The sequence below is a fragment of the Haplochromis burtoni genome, unplaced genomic scaffold, assembly GCF_018398535.1.
Source record: "Haplochromis burtoni strain Fernald_Lab_line unplaced genomic scaffold, NCSU_Asbu1 Contig_16, whole genome shotgun sequence".
Classification (NCBI taxonomy): domain Eukaryota; kingdom Metazoa; phylum Chordata; class Actinopteri; order Cichliformes; family Cichlidae; genus Haplochromis; species Haplochromis burtoni.
The window spans coordinates 1915357-1935258 of NW_024582377.1; the positions used below are offsets into that span (position 1 = coordinate 1915357).

The window sequence follows — 19902 nt, forward strand, 5'->3', positions numbered from 1 at the left end:
AGATGGTAGGGTCAGAATTTAGTATAGACAACATAAAAGCATGGATCCGCCCTGCCTGTATCAACAGTTCAGGCTGCTGCTGCTGTAATGGTGTGGGGGATATTTTCTTGGCACGTTTTGGGCTGCTTAGCACCAAATGGGAATCTTTTAAACTCCACAGCCTGCCGCAGTATTGCTGCTGACCACGTCCATCCCTTTGTGACCACAGTGTCATTATCTTCTGATGGCTGCTTCCAGCAGGATAACGCACGATGCCACAGAGCTCATATCATATCTGGTTTGTTTAACATTACAATTAGTTCACTGGACTCAAGTGACCTCCACAGGAACTGAGGCAGCTCTGAAGGCTACTAGCAAAGTGTCACTTTTACATGGATTTGTGGCATCAAATAAAAAGTTTTTATTGTTGAAAAATGTTCTGACAAGTTCTGACAAGTATTAGTAGAGTCTGTGCACTTCTTTCAGGCCATTTATCTCACTGATCCCCTCAGACCTAAGGTTTGCATGTATTACTATTTTTTTGTTTGTTATTGCCACTAGGGGGCGGTGGAGACACAGACTGGAATTAAGATGAGCAGCACAGACCACCAAAAAAATACCTAAAAATGTCCAAGGGGTTACTAAAACTGCCAGAAAAATGCCGGTAGTAGAAAACACAATACATCAAACACAATCGCAATCATAAAATTATGCAATCATACTTACAAATTTCTCTGGACAGAGAAAGTCAAACAGCTTTACCATCCCAAAATCATCGCCCGTGACGATGTTAAGGCCCGAGTGGGACACGCAGGCACAGGTGACGTCTGCTTTGTCAGTGTTACGGGACCAGATCCCTACGACCTCGTCCCCAAGGACACTGGGTACACACACAGTGACATTTTCCTTAGTTTCCAAATAAATAAGGATGCCTTCTGTTACTCTTATTAGTGTGACCCTCACCTTGTCCAGGTGGCCCAGGTGATCCTGTCAATATAAGACTGTTCTGTGACCTGCTTCCCAGATGGCACCTCGTACACGAGTCGTTTATAAGCACCCGTGGATATCTGTTTAAAGACATGGCAGGTTAGAGAAGTATCAGCTCGCCAGCGTCTCACTCTCTCCTGCAACAAGTTAATGAGCCCTCCACACCTGGACGTAGTTGCTGTCGGCAGAAAAGTCCATCTGCATCACGAAGCTGGGGATGTCCCTGCAGCTGTTGATTCGGTTCAGCTGCGGGCCGAGCGTCAGGTCGTAGAAGTCAACGGCGCACTCATTGGAGCCCACAGCCAGGTAGCGAGAATTCGGACTGAACCTGCGAAGGAGATGAAATCACAATTCTCCTCAGATTTGTTTAACAGTACAGTTGGAGTATACTTCAGTTTAGATGGTTCATTAAACATATCACAGTGACAAATCACATCAAAAAAATATTAAATGTCAATAAATATAAAAAATAAAATAAAAATAGAATCTATTCACATAGTGTGGCGATTGTAGACATCCAGAGTCTCAATAAATGTGTCTTTCAGTGACTCATGAGGCAAGTTGTAAGAAAATATTTGACAGATACTAAAACTAAGGCTTATATTTGATTTTAGTTTTCTAATTCACAAGGCTTCAGTTTTTGGTTAACTAAAATGTCTTTTTTCACATCTAATTATAGTTTTTGGTTTCGTTTTAGTTAACCTTGCTCTGGACAGTGCAAATCATAATGTGTCCCAGACAAATGTCTTACTCTTAATCCATATCCAGCTGGCACTCGCTGACTTCAGCCCTAATCCTTTGAGATCCACACAAACATTTTGTCGGGAGCTTGAAACCAAAAATTGATTGTTTTTTGGCAGTGGCTGCTGAAGGGTGTAAATAATGACAAAACTGGCAAGACGGTCCACCTCACTAACGTCCTTCCTCATTACAAAAATGTTCTATTATAAATAAGAAAAGACTTTTAGACACACCATAAAGTTTTTACTGAAGGAAAGTTTGACTGTGCTTTGTGTGCATTACCTAATATCCTGAATAGGTGAACGCCGGTCCCTTTTCTTCCCCCAGATTTTGAGTGAGGTGACCAGCAGGATGATGAATTCTCCATTCTTCATGCCGATGGCCACCATGTCTCCCTCAGGACTGTAGCTGATGGTGTGCGCCGGGTGGCCCAGGTTCACCTTATTCAGCATCTTCTGTTCCCCCCACATAGCGATGGAAAACCAGCACAGAGTTTCTGTTAACTTCTTGACAAACTGATGTAAATCTGAGGCTGCTCTGTTCAACGTAAGACCTGACCTTTTCTGGGATGTCCCACAGACGAACAGTGCCATCCTCTGCGGCTGACAGAAACACGTCTCTAGAAGGATGCGTGCCCAAACCCCATATCGGTCCGTCCATGTGTCCGTTCACCAGGATGTTGCACGCTGCATTCTTCTCTCCTACTTCAATGATCTCTGCATTCCTGGTCCCCACCAGGATTTTACCCTGGCACATCAAAAGAGATAACACTGGTCAGCATTTTGCTCCTGGGATTCTTTCACCTGCACTTAGTAAAGTTTCACCTTTCATCTTTTTTTTAGTTATGATGTATCAGATAACTATTACCACGGTAACAGCGGTAACTTCAGCATTTATGAAACAAGTTCGGTCCTGAGAAAAGTGAAGGCATAATTAAGGAGGGTTTTATTTTTTTGGTCTTGAAAGCTGTGAACCGAGTCTTGATGATGATTTAAAAAGAAAGTCATCTGAATCAGCAGCATGGGAAGCATTTGTGCAGCTTGTCCAGTGTTCTCTTGGCTATCACAGAGCAGAGAGTTATACTGAGCTTGTAGAGAACAGCTGAAAGCATATCAGCTAATGAGCACCAGAATATCTCAGACTCATATCTGAAATCCCTGTAATAGACTAGATTAAGAGCTGGCCTAAAGGTCCCAGTGGCAAACCACAAACATTGGACAATTTTTTTAAATCAAGCACCGTGTGATTTGTGACCTACCTTTCCCCGGCATACAGAGCGAACACAGTCTATGATTTGTCCGGTTTCTAACCGAAAGGCTCTGCAGCGTTTCAGCTCCTGATCCCAGAGCTTCAGAGCACCGCCCTCCTTTGACCTGTGGAAAATAACCATGGGAATCTCTTTCATTCATATCTTAAATAAATACATGTATTTAATCCTGTTAATATGCATTTTTCAACATTAGGTTTAATATTATTTCTTGCAAGGTGTTTCCTCAAGCTATATTTTGCCTGGGCACAGTGTTTATACATGCCTATAATAAACTGACACCTGACATCTTACTAATATGGAATTTAACATATGAATGTAACAGAGAAGAACTTACGGTCTTTCTTTGCCTCCGGTGACGATGAGGCCGTCCCTCAGTGTGGTGTACATAGTGAACACGGGGCCCGTATGAGCTTTGGCCACTATTCTTACTAGAATGTGTTCCTTCCACACACACACATCCCCACTTATGGTACCTGTAAATGTCAAGTTATTCTGAAAAGAAAACAAATCTGCACTAATCTAGTGGCCTAAGAGAGCAGAGCAAGCAGCACAAAAACAGTTCACAGCACATTCAAGCATACAGTGTGGCATCTGTTGAGCTGTAAATATTATTAGACTTGATTCACGAGGTAAAAACAAACAGCGTGTTAAAATTGGAGGCAGAACAGGCATCACGGGATTGACTTACAGCTCCAAATGCTACAGAAAGCATGGTCTGCATCCGAGCGTCCTCCAGGGTACTGAGCACGCCTTTCTTGCTGAGCAAAGCTCGGCCAGCTAATGTCCAGAAACGCACGTGCTTGATGCCCACAGACACAAAGTGTGTGTCTGAGTCCGGCCGAAACTCGGCCACAAAGATCCTCTGGGTGTGACCTATCCGGCTGGCCACTTTGGCACCTGAAAGCAAGCGTGTTTGTTCTGTCAGTGAAAATCCCAGCAGCAAAATCAGGGAAGTGCTTTTTTGTTTTCCTACCTTCTTGCCACTTCCAGATGGTGACAGTGTGTTCGGGATCCAGGCCCACAGACAGCAGGAGTTTTCCTGTGGCACTGAAACTAACAGAACAAACTCCACCCGCGTGGAAACAGCGTAGCACCGACAGCGTCTGCTTGGTCATGGCATCCCACACATGGATAGATGGAGACGTGGCTAAGGGAAAGCAAACAGACATTTTATCACAGTTATTCTTAATTACGCCTTTAGATATGATTTTCTATTCCTCAAAGTTCTGTTTTATTTTATACACTGCTCTCTACAAATTTTATATTCTTATTTGCCAACTTTTTGAAGGTAGATATTGCCACTAGATGGCAGTGACTTCACATACTTAGTGGTCAGATCCTTAACAGTTGTTGAATGTTTAAACTCTTACCTGACATGTCACCGATATCACCTGTAAACCAAAATAAAAAAACACTTTTATTGACAAAAACATGGCTTTTGAGCAGCAGTGGTAACCAAAAGTTCAACAAAGCCATTAGCCTTTAAACTAGCTAACAAAAGTGATCTGCAAATTAAAAAGAGATCAGTTGTCCTGTCACAACTCCTTTGTCACTTCTCTTTTACAATGTGAGAAAAATATACTTTTAATAAATTCCTACAGGTACAGATGAGGACAGAATTAGTAGCCTTACTTTGAAAATGTCATTTTTTTAAGCATTTCCCTAAGTTTTTAACACAGCTTTTTCAAACTTATTTTTACAAAAGCTAAAAACTACAAGGGTCAGAATTATTACCCCTCTGATGCTAATATCAATTTGTGAATCATTTTTGCTGGATTTTGCTGCCTGTGGTCGTTTGCTGCAGTTTTCATCAAGTCTCACATGTCTCCTGAAATCGGAGCGCATTCTTCTTCTGGAAATCAGCTTATCTCGCTTTTATGATCTGCTGACGTCAACAGTAGTTTCCAGTTCACCCCACAGATTTTCAGTGGGATTCAAGTCAGGGCTTTGTGCAGGCCAGTAAATAACATCTTGTCCTTCCGGAGATAGTTCATCACCAGGAGTGATAGATGTTTTGGGTTGTTGTCGTATTGGAAGACAATGCAACGACCCAGACACGCTTTTGCTATTTTCTTCCCAAATCTTTACTTTCCTTCTTTCGTCATGACTTTCTTCCACCTTGACCCGATTCCCAGTTCCTGACACACTGCAGCGTCCGCACAGCTTCGGTGGGGATGGCGTTCTTTGTGTTGTAGGCCTCTCCCTTCTTTCTCCAAACATGAGCAGCTTCTGTGTCCAAAGAGCTCTAGTTTCATCTCATATGCTCAAAGGACACACTTCCAGTATCCATAATCTTTCTGCAGGTTGTCCTTAGGATACTTCAGTTTGACTTGAAGGTGTCTCTTCTGCAGAAGTGCAGTTTTCTTGCTTTCCAACCTCGCAGTCCATTCCTCTGCAGAGCTCTAGTGATTGTCTTCTGGAGAATGACTCGGCTACGTCAAGTCTTGGCAGTTGTTCTGGGGTCTTTAGGCACATCTCCCACGAGTCTTTGAAATCTGTCTCTTCCTTACTCTGCCAGGCTTGTTACGTACAACGTGGCTTCCTTTGAATTTCTTGATGACACTTCTCACTCCACTTCTTGACATGTTTTCTCAAGTCTAAACTGATTTCTTTTATATTTTGGCATCAAGTGGCATTGGAAAAACTTCAACAAAAATGTAAAATTTCATAGCAGTGCTAATAATGTTGTCCTCATCTGTATTCATGTTTTAAAAATGGTGATCTGGAGATTTGATTGTGCTGATGAGCTTATAAGAGGGAGATGTATGGTAATCCAACACAGGACAGAGACTAGAGAAAGAAGCATCTGCTGACACAGGAGGGCGACTTTTCACAAACATACCTACTTGGCCAGTTGCCACCACGTTGGGGAATTTGGGGTGTTGATTGATGGTCAGGCACAAAATGTCGTCACTGTGTTCCACATAGAAACTTTGGCAGGCTGTGTGAATACACACATACACACATTACATTAAATACGTGATTTTTTTTTGCTTTCATGGTTTAGTCGATCTTCTGCCGACTTACAAGTCGTCAAGTTGAGGACAATACCGACGGAGGCCGTGTGGTAGATTATGTCAGTCCCCTCATTCAGGTAGTGCACGTTGTTGCGGCAGTCGTTACCACGGTAACCAAACACCAGCTCTAACACCAGGTCCTGTGGGAGAGTCAGGGGGGAAAAAAAGGCGATCTGAAAGTCAGAAAGGTTAACGCCATGACAACCAAGATCTTCAGGGCCAGCTTGCTCGCTGAAGATCGCCATCATTCGATTAGAGCATCATCATCCTCCTCATCCACAGAGAGGCTATGTGGACTGAGGACGAGCATGCAGTGTCTTAGGCTAAAATGATCACATTAGAAAACAGCATTCTCAATCATGTGCTAATCTAAGACAGACAAGCCTTCTTGGGTCTACATAAATACATCATTTGTGTATCTGTATTAATGTGTTCAGGTGAGAATGTGAGGCATGAGTGTAGATTTCAGCAGATGCAGGGGACATGTGTCCTTCAATATTTACAATGCATGCATTTGTCTCCTCTGATAAAACAGTTAAGAGGGGTTGTGGCACCTCTCTGAGTCTGTGGGCACACAGACTGTTAACCACGAAGGTCACAGGAGATCATGTGACAATAAAGCCTTTTTTCTCAAAATATCTGAATTACGTTGTACTGTTTGCTTTAAAGCGTTTTCCAAGCTTTAAAGTGTTGCTGCTAGTTTGATGAAAATCTTAACGTATTGTTCCCTGACCTTGTTTTCAGCCTGCATGCAAGTTGAGGTGCACACATTTCCTAAAAAACATCCCAGAACAGACAGCACGAGCCGAAATCTTGCAGAAACACATAACGGCTGTGACATTTCATCAAAATAAACGTACTTATCAAAATCCCCAAGCAAAAGGAAAATATCTGGCACAACTGGAAACTCATTAATCTTTTACCCTCCAATCTAAAACCAGGCAAAAATAAAACACAAAAGAGTGCATCACACCTACACATGTGTTACATTACATAAGATTAATTGTATGAAAGTCCAGAAGGCTGGAGTGCCCATTTTTTTATTTAATAAATTCATTTTCACAATGAATCCATGCAGGAAAAGAACTGCAATACGAGAAAAGAAGTGACTGACACTCAAAATCTTCCACGTGACGATCACAGCACCCCTGCCAGGGTTCAAATGAAACCAGCACTCATGACATTAGGTCCTTACCTCGATGGGTCTCTTCTTTTTGCCGACATTGTTGGTCTGCAGCTTCTCTGGCTGTGGCAGCGCTCTGCTGACAGGAGGCCTGAAACAGACAGCTGTGATAAGAGAATTGGCGTAGAGCTGCTTTTCATGCTGACAGCAATAATGATGAAGACGAACATAATAAGGATCATTGCACTACCGTTGTTACATGAATATAACACTGCTTACTCTTCACAGCACTCTGCGTCTCCTGTATTTGGCTGTGTGAGCTCTTCTTTATCACTTTCAGTTACTTCCTGTTTAATTTTCAGGGTAAGTTTCCTGCTCATGTTTCCAATCGTGCCTTCATTATTGTCTGATTTAATTTACTGCTGTCTTATTAGCCTCCTCCCTGGTGCGTACTCAGTCAGATCGACGAGTCATCTTCCTCAAGCATTTTTTAAAATGATTAACTTGTGTCAGCAACTGGTTCCACCTAAGAACTTCACTACACTTCTTATAGTATATTTTAGTAAGTAATTAGTGGTTAATATCAATAGCAAGCTGCCTCTCTACTGTTTTCGAGCTGAAACACAAAATAAACTGGAATATCAATGACGTAGTAGCTGAACTGGCTCACGATCCATCACAATTCAAAAGTTATTGTAGTGTGTGAAGAAGAAGAACAGAATGAAAGCTATAAATTAAGTTAAAGAGGATCACGACAGGTTTAGTATCCAGGACAAATGAACGTCTTGAACACCACCAAATGAAAGCAGAGACTTCAGGAGTAATAAACATGTGCGGTCAGTAGTAACTACTGCCATAAAAACCATGAATATATATGAACGCAGTGGCATGACATCAATTCAGTGCACTGGTCATATTACTGATGTTACTTTAACAGTCATAGGAATGCCACCACTATGCTTCCATAATGTGGGACTAAACCAACAGTTAGACCTGTTCATTTTCATTATTTTGTGCATACAAAAGTTAGCACAATGAAGAATTGTTAAACCTTGCCTCGTTTGCCTCGAGCACACTTAGGTGACAGAATCATTTTTTAATGTAAGCGTTTGACAAAACAGAAATCGTTTCCTGGTTTAAATTTGGATGATTTCCCCTTCAGGATCATCTCTTCAGGCTTCTCTTGACAGCTTTCAGCTTGGCTGCTATTTTTAGATCTCTCTGAGGTCCTGTTCTGTCCCTCTTTTGTTCCCATGCGAAGTGTGCTGGATCTCCTCCAGTGTGCACAAAAGTTGCTTTGGAATCTGGGAAATGTGGCTGATGAGGCGAAAAGTTGTGTTGGCGTGACCAAAGCACAGTTCAGGTCAGGATGTCACCGCAACGATAGCCTCACCCTGGCAGACAAATTCATGTTGCACAACCCTGTGGGCGATGAAAACAACCAAACAAAACTCCAATAGAAAACTACTCATTTACAATTCAGCTCTTGTGTTTCTTTAAATCAGGGCTGTCAAACTCAATTCAGTCTCAATCTCAATGTCCCACCAAATCTTCTGTTTTTAATAAGTAACAGAATTCTAATAATGTTCACCTGGATCACAGCAAAGAGTTTAAAAAAGCTGAAACACAAACCCAAATGAAAGACACAATTTACCCCACTCGGGCAAAATTTATAAATTCTTTTGCAAACTTTAACCCTGGAAAACCCATGGGATCAAATTTAACCCCATGGTTTCCCTAGTAAACCCATGGGGTCGGATCTGACCCCATGGGTTCTCCAGGGTTAAAGACTCCTGTTTAAACTAGATTAATGTCTGAAATGTGGCAATTAAAATAAAAGCTATTTTAAAAATTTATCTTAGAATAGTGCCCTTTTTGAGGTTTAGTGACTAAACAATAGCAGTATTTATTCACAGTTCAAACTATGGAAAAGTAAAGCTAGCATCCCACACAGGGAGCAGTGGTGTAATTAATGATGTTACTGCAGTTTTCACACTTTGCAAAGCCATCCAATAGGCTGAATTAGACTCGTTGGTGAGCCAATATTGAAATATTTGAAACCCCTGCTGTGTATTAAAAGTTAGGCTTCTCTTGAAAGTCTGTGCAAGTTTGAGGTCAAGGGTAAGAGGCAAGAGGTCAGAGCAGGACCACCAACAATCCAAAAATAGCAGATTTCTACAAGCCAGCTCCTGTAACTTTATATGAACAAACCGTAGTTAATGCAGGTCAGAAAAAGACCACAAAAGTGATAGCGAGGAGAAAATGAAAAACACAGTGAGGAACTTACCTCGATCCTCTTCATGGCAGCAATGACAAAGAAAAAACAAGAGTTAGAAAAAAAGGTTTCCCACAGCGCTCACTGCTGCCAGGCGGACACGTGCAAAGCAACACCTCAGCCACTGAGGATATAAAGTACAAGAGTCAGTGCCGCCGTGTAACCATGACAACCAAAGTCCATTTCTATGACAACCGCTGCCCAGAAGATGCTGCGTGGTTGGTTGCGTCGATGTCAAAAAAATAAATGAATCAATCAATCTGTGAAAGAACAAATCTGAAGCACCGACAGTCGGTGATGCATTCGAGACGTTTTATAATTGTGGGAAAGTTCATAATGCATGATCTGGAACAATAAGAAACTGATCGTCTAAAAGACTTTTAAAGGGATGATCATGTATAATGTTAATATTTCTTATCGCTTGATATCACTATAATCCTCCCATTTCTCCCCGAGTCGCTGACTGTTGAAAAGATTTAGTACTACTTGTTCAGATTCTGTTGCGATGACTACGAACGAGGACAGGACACTGCAGCAAAATAATTCAATGTCTTATTGAACTTTAAGCCCCATTTTTTCCTGGTAGTGAGAACGCCCAAAACAGGGATTTAATTTGTCCAGCTTTTTTCAAACATGAACTCCAGACAAGAACGAAAAATGAACACAATCATTGTTTTTAATGTGATTCTTTCTAATTCTCGTGTTTCTCTGTCTTGCTCATGTCCCTTCTCTCTCACTCTTCTGTATTCCCTCATCTTTTTCTTTTTTTACCATGTTTGGTGTTCATGTTTAAGGAGCTCTACAAGGGACACTGGAGAAGGAAAAATTGAAGATATATTTTTGCAAGATCGCGCAAAAGTTTTTCATTTAAGTCCATGCACTTTCAAATCAGTACTGAAACCTGTCACACACCTGCGAGAGAGATTAAGAGATTTTTACTTTGAGCTTGGCATCAACTACAAAGACATTAACTCAGTGCTTTGCAGTTTTTTTCTCCAATGTCCCCTGCAGGGCTCTGTACATGTTCATGTCTCAGCAATACTTATAGCTGTTTTTTTCACATGTCCTGCTTCAGTGTCCTTGGGAAAGATACCCAACCCAAGTTGGCTTCACTTCATCTGTATGAGTGTGCGTGTGTGTGTTAGTGCATAAATCCATAGAAGAAAGCGCTGTAAGTACTGTGGCTTGTACTTAAAAGTGCTCAAGTGTTCAATTAGAGTAAAAGAGCACTTTATAAGTCCAAGTCATTGATCATTTTTGCTTTTAATTCCTGTTTTTTCCCTCTTTTATGACTGTGTGCCACACCTTATCATCTTTACCTGTGTCTGTCAATCACCTGTGCATATAGTCCTACTTCATCCATCTTTGTCAAGCTTCTCTCTTTGTGCTTCTGATCCGTGTTTTGATCCCTGCTTGCATTAACATATTACCATATGAAGCCTGTTTCTTGTTCTTATCACCTTCTACTTTTGGGTCTTCTCACTAAGATTTTACAACTTCAGTTTCCAGCGGAAACTGGAAACTGTTACTGGAGTGTGTCAAAGACAAGACAGATCTGCACTTTTTTTCACATTAAAGCGTTGCACTCAATCTGTGCTCAGGAGCTTGTAGGTAAGATTGTTTCACATCCTTTCCTACTGATTTTGTCATTTGTTTTCTTACATTGATTCTGACTTGGGGAAAGTTATTTATTTTGCACTTTATTTTCTTAAGGCTTCACTGTAGTGACTCCCTCCTCACTCACCTGCCTACAACCAGTTCAGAATCAGCATCAAATCAATCTTTTGACTAGTTTTAGCACATTACCCCTACTCTGGCTTCTTTCCATTTTTAACATTTGTACATTTAACACATGTCTGTGTCGTACCCCAGGCTGCACAGCAGAAATGTTGAGATTCTCAGATTCACAAGAGGAGCCACTCTAGATTCAAAGGTGATAATGCTTTGCTTGGATATAGCATGACCTGACTTGAAAGATAAGGTTTGCAGATTTTCCTCGAATCACTTCTTAAATCATATTTTTGTAGCACAGCTTTTATGTAATCCTATCTTTTCTTGTGTTTTTGTTTTTTAACTGTTGGTGTTTTTTATAATGAAAATTTAATTTGTGCATTTTGCCATCCCCTTTTCCTTATATTAACCTTTTAATTTGACCATTTTGTGGGCTTAACGATTGACTTCCTGTTTGAATGTGGTGTTTTGCTTTTTGCTTGTCTGTCAAAGTGAGTTTCAAAGAGTTTATAATCTTTATTTCAGAGCTGCTATATGAGCAAAGTTAATATTGTGCATCTCAGTTGGGTAATGTCTACAAAAACTAAGGGTTATGGTGCATGTGTGAAAACATGTAATGGGATCAAGGCCACACTTTCTTTTTTTTTTTGCTGTTACATACAGTTTGCCTATGTGCCTATGCTTATTGCTTTAGCAGAATCGCTCTATATAATTACAAGAACTTACCTGACTACCCCTTGTCTTCAAGTGGAATAAAATAATGGAGCAGGATAGTGACAGATGGACAGCCATTAAAGGAAAGAAGAGCAGAAAAGGCAGAGTTATTTCAAAAGGAAAGGGACAGGACAGGGCTGTGTGAAGAAGTCAGGTTTGGCTTTAGCTTGACACAAAAGCCTCGTTATTATTATTGCGTCACTGCTTCAGTGAGGAATACCTTTCATCCACAGAGGGCTCTTTCAGCTGCAAGTGGGGTTTCACGCCTGTCATTGGTCGCATGTTGGTGGATAAGGCCTTAATGGTGTAGTTGATTTCGTTCTCCCTCGTCACATCGCTGTCATAACCTGGTGGGGCAAAAGGAAACTCGATTTTTCATTCGACAAGAGGATCACGTCTGACAAATAAAAATCTTAGAAGAACTCAATTTCTTGCCTCCATCGTCCTCGCTCTCAATATCCGACTCCTCGCTGTCACACTGTCTGATTTCGCGGTGGCCCTCGGGCTCGTGGGCCCAAATCATGAGGCACGTGTCACCCCCACCGACAGTCACCAAGAGGCTGTCGTCGTGGGTCCATCGCACATTAGTAACATGTGTGCTGTGGGCCACGTAGCGTTTGAACTTTGCATACTTCCCCTGGGGGAGAAGGACGCTATTTAACATTTGTGACATTAACACATAATTAACATAAAATTTGCACAACTTATAACTCGAGTCATGCGATGTTTAAACAAGATAATACAGAGAATTATGCACTGTGTCGAACCTTGACAGGACATCTGAAGAGCTTGATGTATCCTAGATCATCTCCTGTTGCTAGCACCTTCCTGTCATTACTAAGGCAGGCAGCGGTCACCTCAGTGACCTCGCTTATCACAGGCCAGATGCCCTCAACAAATGTTCCCAGGACACACGTCCATGTGCTCCAATCGATCTTCTCCACCTGAATAAAGCCAGGAAATAAAAAAACAAATGCCAAACTGGAAGGACATTAACATAGGTTAGAAATACAGTCTGAGGGTTTTACTCCAAGAAGCCTCACAGGTAAAACTAAAATATTATATTGAATTCTAAACCCTACAGAACCTCACACCATGCCTTTATTAGAAGATTCAACGTTTGGAACCATCTGTAATCTTCAGTGGCTGGAGGAAGATAATTTATAATACACCAGCTGCCAAAGGAAATGATTTAAAATATAAGAATATATATTTTGGATGAATAATTATGTGCTGCTTGGAAAAGCTTTTGCACAAATTTCTTAATGTAAAAAGAAAAATCCAGAGTCAGATGTGACAGACTTTTAGTGCACAGCTTAAAGTGGATCTATTATGGTCATTTATAGCTTTATATTTTTATTCCAGGACTCAAGCAGAGAAGCTTTGTTGCAGCACATTAGTTTACCCATGTAAAAACTCAAGCTGTGATATACTGCCCGCTGCAAATAAAAGGTTTAAACAGCAGGCAGGTGGGGCTTCTTAAGCCTTATTAGGAAAATCAGCACTGACTGATGTCATAAATTGTTAATAGTGGAAAAAAGTGTCTGAAACTGAGCATTTAGGGCAGTCTGAAGGTTGAGTTTTAGACTCACAGTAAGTTTCACTTAGAGACACGATTACCTAATTATTTGAAACTAGGGTCATATTTAATACGAGCATTCATCACTGCAGGATCGTCAAAGGATCATCATGTTGCCTTTAAACTACACGTTGACATTGTTCTTTTTTTGCTAAAAGTTCTATCAGACGATGGGTTTCCTACCATCATCATTGTTTGGTCAGAGAGTATCGTATGGTTGGTGGAATTCACTCCCTATTATTTTGTGCTTCATCTTACAACATAGTGTCTTGAGATAACTGCTGTAGTGAACTGGCACTATGTAAATAACACTGGATGTCTGTTAAATGTCAGGCTACAGCTGTAAGATGGTCAGCTTGCCTTAAAGGAAGAACTGGAAAAGTGGAAAATAGTTTAACAGACCTGGCTCAACTAGTTAGCTGCTTACACATGCTCCCAGTATATTTGCTAAGCTAAGCTATGCTAACTTCTGCTGGCTCCAGTATGGAGGAGGTGGTTGGTGACAGAATGCTGGCAAGAGTCCTGGCAATCACGGACAACGACTCCCACCCCCTTCATAACACACTGGACACACTGACCGTTTCAGCAACACATTCCTTCAACCCGCTTTGTGAAGGAACAACACACGAGGTCGTTCCTTCCTGCTGCTATCAGACTCTTTAATTCTTCTAACTGGGTCAGACCTACCCGTACTGAACAGGACTAAACACCCCTCACTGCACTCCATTACTTATTGTAAGCCACGATGTATATTTACACACCTGTGCACCTATAATATCCCAGACACATTTAATATTTGTATTCTTTTATATTTATATTCATAGTTATAGCTGCCTGTTGTATGTATTTCCCGTTTATTACGTTTCTCTGATCTGATTTTGCCCAAATTAATGTGATCATAACATCGGATTTTGGCATAAAGATGGCATGCTGTATTAAAATGACAAATTTAAATATTTAGTGAATAAACAGGAAATAAAATAGGACCACGAACAGAGCCTTGAGGCTCTCCACAGCACAAACTATCTCATCAATAGAAACAAAGAAAAAGGCAAAAAAAACCCAAAACAAAACACAAGCCAGGCAAGAGCAGACCTAACCTTTCAATTACAATCCTATAACTACTGCGGACTAACACTAGGAATGTTAGGGAATAATAGACGAATGGATCACAATGAGGTAAAATGAGAAGGGAGGACGTCTAATGCTCCACTGAGACGTGACCTAGTGACATCTCTCATCTCTGACCTTTATTTTCTTAACGCTCCCTGTTTCTGTGTGCCTCACAAGCAGTGTGAATGTCACAATGTTTTAAAGTGACCCTAAACACTATCCCACTTCCACTGCCAAAATTAGAATGATACTGGTGAAAACTGGGCCGTCTTAATGCTTCACTGCCCTTCCCCAAGCCTCCTGTGATCCCGAGGGGAAAATGTGTGCCAACAGCGCCATAACCATAGTTGTACCTTTTCTTCACTGCTTACCTCTGTAGCTGGGATGGTCTGCCTTTTGCCTCGAGGAGCCTCGAAAAAAAACTGCTCCTTAGCACTCGTGTTGACTTGAAGTAGTTTTCCTGTTAATTAAAGAGCCCAGTGGGTATATTGGTTAATATTTTTTTAACAGCGAGATTTTGAATCTATAACTGGTTCCTAAACAGTCATTTGTAGAGATTTAGTGAGCATTTTAAGAACCTGCTTACCCCTCCGATCCCAATCCAGATGGGTAATGTAGTTGAGGCATCCTTTGCACACTCCTACCCTTTTGCTGCTCATTACATTGTAAATATCCACAAAGCTGTCTCCTGATGCCACTGCAAGGTACTTCCCAGCTCCTGAGCCAATAAGAAAGGAGGATAAAAGGGCAAGTTAGTTTCAGTCCAGACTGAATTATCGCAAAAGTTGTCCCCTTGTGATCAAATCACTAACTTAGGTGATCACCTGACTTTTCATATAGCATCACAAGCAGGTGAATAATGTACATATGGCATATAAATAAACAATAACACGGCCCCTTAGTCTTCCTACCTTGTCTTCTCTTCTAGTCCCACAAAGAAAATGTTGGATTACCTCAAAGTCTAGATTTCCATAATTCTTCTTTGCTTGAGCAGAAGTACAGATACTTATGTTAAAAAATACTATCTAAAAGAAGTAGTGATTCAACTTCTTTAACTCAAGTAAAAGTGAAAAAGTACAGGTCCTGTAGTAGAAGTAAGAAAGTAAGACGTAGCTCTTTGGAGAACATTTCTACCAGTTATTTTTGTGCATTTCTAGATTCTAATTCTAAATTCTAATGAACCCTAAGATTGTTCGAAGTGGCTCAGTGTGGGGAATTAAAATCACTCACAATCATTTCTATTGACAGCTCCAGCAGATTTTCTTTGTGCACAGGCTATGATCAGCTGACCTGCTGCAGCAGCTGCTACTGTGAGGTTTACTGCTCTTTGTGGATTTACACAACTGAATTTAACAAGAAGTAATCAGATGTTTCATTATTCATCTTGCTGTTTAGAAAGGTCTACATACTTGAAAAAATAATAGCATAATTAAGGACTACAAACTATTACCACACAACTTTGTATAATGCCTTCTAATCTAAGGAAGGCACTCTCAGTAAAGAATGGGTGTTGGGTAGAGAAACAGGATCCCTTGCATTGTAGATTAAGGTTAAGTGTCCAAGAGAAAGAGAGTTTAGTTTCTTGCTCTCACTTTGTCCACCCCCACTGTTTCTCATTCCTCTCTTGCTGTTTCTCTGTCTGGCCTTATTACAGAAAGCCATTAATTTGGGTCATGCCTGCAGCAATATCTCTCCGACTCACAGCGGGAGGAAAATATATACACCAGCTGAAATACTGCACAGCATCCTACGTACTGTAAACTCAGATGCTTTGGAGGGCACATGGCTTTTAGAAGTCTATTTTATTCTCAGAGTTTTGTACCGGTGAGGAAATGCGGAGGTGAGCAGACAGACCTGGAGAGAATCTGATATCTGAGATGATGTCCTTGCGGTGGTGGAAGGACACCAGGTCCTCCAGGGTGTCTGCGTTCACAATAATGAAACTGCCGTCGTTCAGGCCCACTGCTAAAGCTTTGCCATCAGGGGAGAAGCAGCAGCAACGGCCGCCTGCGGAGGACAAGGTGTCTGTTAAATGCCTGGGACGATCCACTTCCTGTTATCAGTTAGCTTTTCAACAGTGACTCACCTTTCCTGAGTTTGCGTACAGCCAACATGCAGTGGCTCGGGGACAGGTCCCATATGCGCAGGGTTTTGTCATCGCTGACGGTAGCACAGAGAGGGAGATGGGGATGAGTGGCCAGGCCCCACACTTCACCCTCCATGTGACCCTGCCAATACACAAAAGCAGAAATATTTGATTTAAGTGATCAACACACTTTTACAACAGGTGATGGAGGAAAAAAAAGTTGAAAAATGATTCAACATGAATATATATGCATATTGTTTGTGTCTGATTTGGTGTTTTTTATTCCCTGTTTCTGTGTTGACTTAATTTCTTTTTCTCTTTGCGTTTTCTTAATTCTGAAGGCTCACCTCATACATCTTTTTTGCCTTACCTCCCTCCTGCGTATTCCTTCTGAGCTCTTTAGCACTGATTTGATCAAACTTGATTTTTCTTAAGGGAGCACTTTTCCTTTATCGTATTCTGTGAATCAGTAAATATAATTTCACTTAATATTGGTCCACTCTGTCTCATTTTGTGTCTGCTTATGGGTACACTGGCTATAAAATTAAACAAGGGGTCCTCATGAACTATTTTAGTCATTTATGACTAAATACTACACACAAAAAAACTTTTTATAATGGCTTTACAGTTTCCATTATGTGCGATAAATACTCTATTGTAATTCATCATATCCCTGTGGGAATCAATATCTACATTAGGACTTGATGTTGATATTCTAAGCCTGCACCATGCTTCACTACAAAACACTACAATGCAGTGATTAGAAGTGAAAAATCAAAGCCTATGATGTTAAAAGAGACACTTAAACATAGAGAAATAAAGAGACACTTTTTATTTAGAGCATCGAGTCAGTTAAACTGCTGGGATATTGATCTGGTCAGTTAAATAACAGAGTGGGTTATTGTTCACTATCAGCTGCTTTGGTGTTAATGAAATTAACAACCCTCCAAACAGGAATGGTTTTACAGGGTTTTTTTCTTACTAGTTTTGCATTTGGCCAAGGTCAGTGTCACTACTGGTAGCATGAGACAATACCTGGACTCTACAGAGGTCGCACAAGTAATCCAGCTCCTCCAGGATGGCACATCAATTCGTGCCCTTGCCCAAAGGTTTGCTGTGTCACCCAGCAGAGTCTCAAGTGTACTGAGTAGACTCCAGGAGACAGGCAGTCACTTTAGGAGAGCCGGGCAAGTATTTAACATATTAGCAGGACCAGTATCTGCTCCTTTGAAGGTACATGATGAAAACTGCCAGAGCCCTGCTGACCACCAGCAGGCAACTGGTGTGAATGTCTCTGACCGAATAATCAGAAACAGACTTCATCAGGGTGGCCTAAGTGGGGCCTATGTCCACTGCACGGCACAATGGAGCCCGACTGGCATTTACCATAAAATACCAGAATAAGCAGGTCCACCACTGATACAGCTTTTCACAGAAGAGAGCAGGTTCACGCTGAACACATTTGACAGACGTGAAAGAGCCTGGAGGAGCCATGGAGAATGTTATGCTGCCTGTAACATCATTCAACACGGCCAGTTTGGTGGTGGGTCAGTCTGGAATGGTCTGCACCTCAGACTGTTCAGGGGCTCTGTGAGGGACTGGTCCATGCCCCAACATTGTCAGGCATGCATTAAAGCAGGGGTGCCCAATCCCGGTCCTCGAGAGCTACCATCCTGCAGCTTTTAGATGCATCCTTGTTCCCACACACCCGAATCAAATGAATGGCTTGTTATCAGGCCTTTGCCAAACACGATGGCATGCTGAAGAGGTAATCAAACCATTTGATTCAGCTGTGTTGGAGTAGGGATGCATCTAAAAGCTGCAGGATAGTAGCTCTCGAGGACTGGGATTGGGCAGCCCTGCATTAAAGCATGCGGCGGCCATACAAACAACTGATTATTTTGAGTTGCTGCAATTAAATTTTGATAAAATGGACTAGCCTGGTGCAACACTTTTTTGCTTTGATTTTCGGGGTATCTTTCCATTCAGCACTCTGTAGGTTTAAAATTGTCATTGCAGTAAATTGATGTGGCTTCCTTTAAATCCCAACATCCAGACTATATCAGTATAGACATCCAAGGATGATTTTTTTCCAGAGATCTGATGTGTTTTTGAAGTGTTCCTTTAATTTTTTTGAGCAGTGTTTATTTGATGTCAGCAATAAACAAGAATACCACTTGCACACACATAAATCGTTGTATTCTTTCTTTACTGCCTATACCAGGGGTGGGCAACTCCAGGCCTCGAGGGCCGGTGTCCCTGCAGGTTTTAGATGTGTCCTTGAACCAACACAGCTGATTTAAATGGCTAAATTAGCTCCTCAACATGTCCTGAAGTTCTCCAGAGGCCTGGTAACGAACTAATCATGTGATTCAGGTGTGTTGACCCAGGGTGAGATCTAAAACCTGCAGGACACCGGCCCTCAAGGCCTGGAATTGCCCACCCCTGGCCTATACATACCAGTATTCATGGAGTTTCTGCTCATCTAACACAGTTAACCTCATTAGCTTGTAGAATAAACCGTCCCCTTCGTTCTCGTCAATTGATCGCTTCTTGTGCGATCTGAAGGGCAATCAATAGCATTTGCTCCATCTGCCTAAAATCAAGGCAGATGAGGAGAAATTGTAGGAGCACTTAACCAAATTAACAACCTCCCACTGAGTGCCAGTAATTCATCAGCATTTACAACTATTTCCTCTGTGAATCGGCATTGGTAAGTTTGCATGTTTTAGACTATTAACCATACTATAATATGCATCTATTACTGCAGACTAGTTTACAAAGTGTAACATATTGTGACGATCGTTATTTAGATTTTTGCACCCATAAAGAGGCACTTTCACATCAACCTTAATGCCTGTTAAGATAGAGTGAAACATGCCATCGGTTCTCACACACATTACCTTAGACTAATCCTTCCACCACCTTCCTAAAAGACCCTTCATTTTTGGTCCAGTAATTCAATTTAGGCACCATGCTGAAAATTAACCTGCACAGATGAGTAATCTATGGCACCAGTATTATGTTGTTAAGAACGCTTCAACAATAAGGAAAATGTATAACATCACAGTCCTCATCATGCATCCGCTTTCTATCTGTGAAATAAAGCACATATTCCACCTTTGAAATCTTTACTGGCTCAGAAGACGTTCGACTCCACTACTTGTGTCAAGTTAAAGACTTCCAGCTCATCATATTGCAGAGAAACTAGCATCCTCCTGAATATCTTGACTGGGCTGGTACAGGCTGAAGCTGATGACTGCGTATGTTATTCGCTATGTGATTTT

At 41.3% G+C, this 19902-nt stretch overlaps 1 protein-coding gene across 5 annotated transcripts in view; it reads right to left on the reverse strand.

Moving 5' to 3' along the window:
- Positions 1-19902, reverse strand: part of eml5 (EMAP like 5) — a 50275-nt gene that overhangs the window by 2249 nt on the left and 28124 nt on the right. For 2 of the 5 annotated variants that reach the window (XM_005916784.3, XM_005916782.3), the window contains 22 exons: positions 16616-16757; positions 16384-16536; positions 15116-15247; positions 14901-14989; positions 12605-12781; positions 12273-12474; positions 12058-12184; positions 11850-11864; positions 9405-9413; positions 7190-7268; positions 6005-6134; positions 5820-5918; positions 4348-4368; positions 3951-4124; positions 3666-3874; positions 3312-3469; positions 2966-3080; positions 2266-2454; positions 1990-2162; positions 1132-1294; positions 943-1046; positions 706-859 (listed from right to left, as the gene is read on the reverse strand). In XM_005916784.3, the coding sequence (XP_005916846.1) occupies positions 706-859; positions 943-1046; positions 1132-1294; positions 1990-2162; positions 2266-2454; positions 2966-3080; positions 3312-3469; positions 3666-3874; positions 3951-4124; positions 4348-4368; positions 5820-5918; positions 6005-6134; positions 7190-7268; positions 9405-9413; positions 11850-11864; positions 12058-12184; positions 12273-12474; positions 12605-12781; positions 14901-14989; positions 15116-15247; positions 16384-16536; positions 16616-16757 (2814 nt within the window). Of the gene's footprint in view, positions 1-705; positions 860-942; positions 1047-1131; positions 1295-1989; positions 2163-2265; positions 2455-2965; positions 3081-3311; positions 3470-3665; positions 3875-3950; positions 4125-4347; positions 4369-5819; positions 5919-6004; positions 6135-7189; positions 7269-9404; positions 9414-11849; positions 11865-12057; positions 12185-12272; positions 12475-12604; positions 12782-14900; positions 14990-15115; positions 15248-16383; positions 16537-16615; positions 16758-19902 lie in introns of those variants that run through there. The other 3 variants (XM_005916785.3, XM_005916786.3, XM_014331950.2) reach the window with 2 other exon arrangements.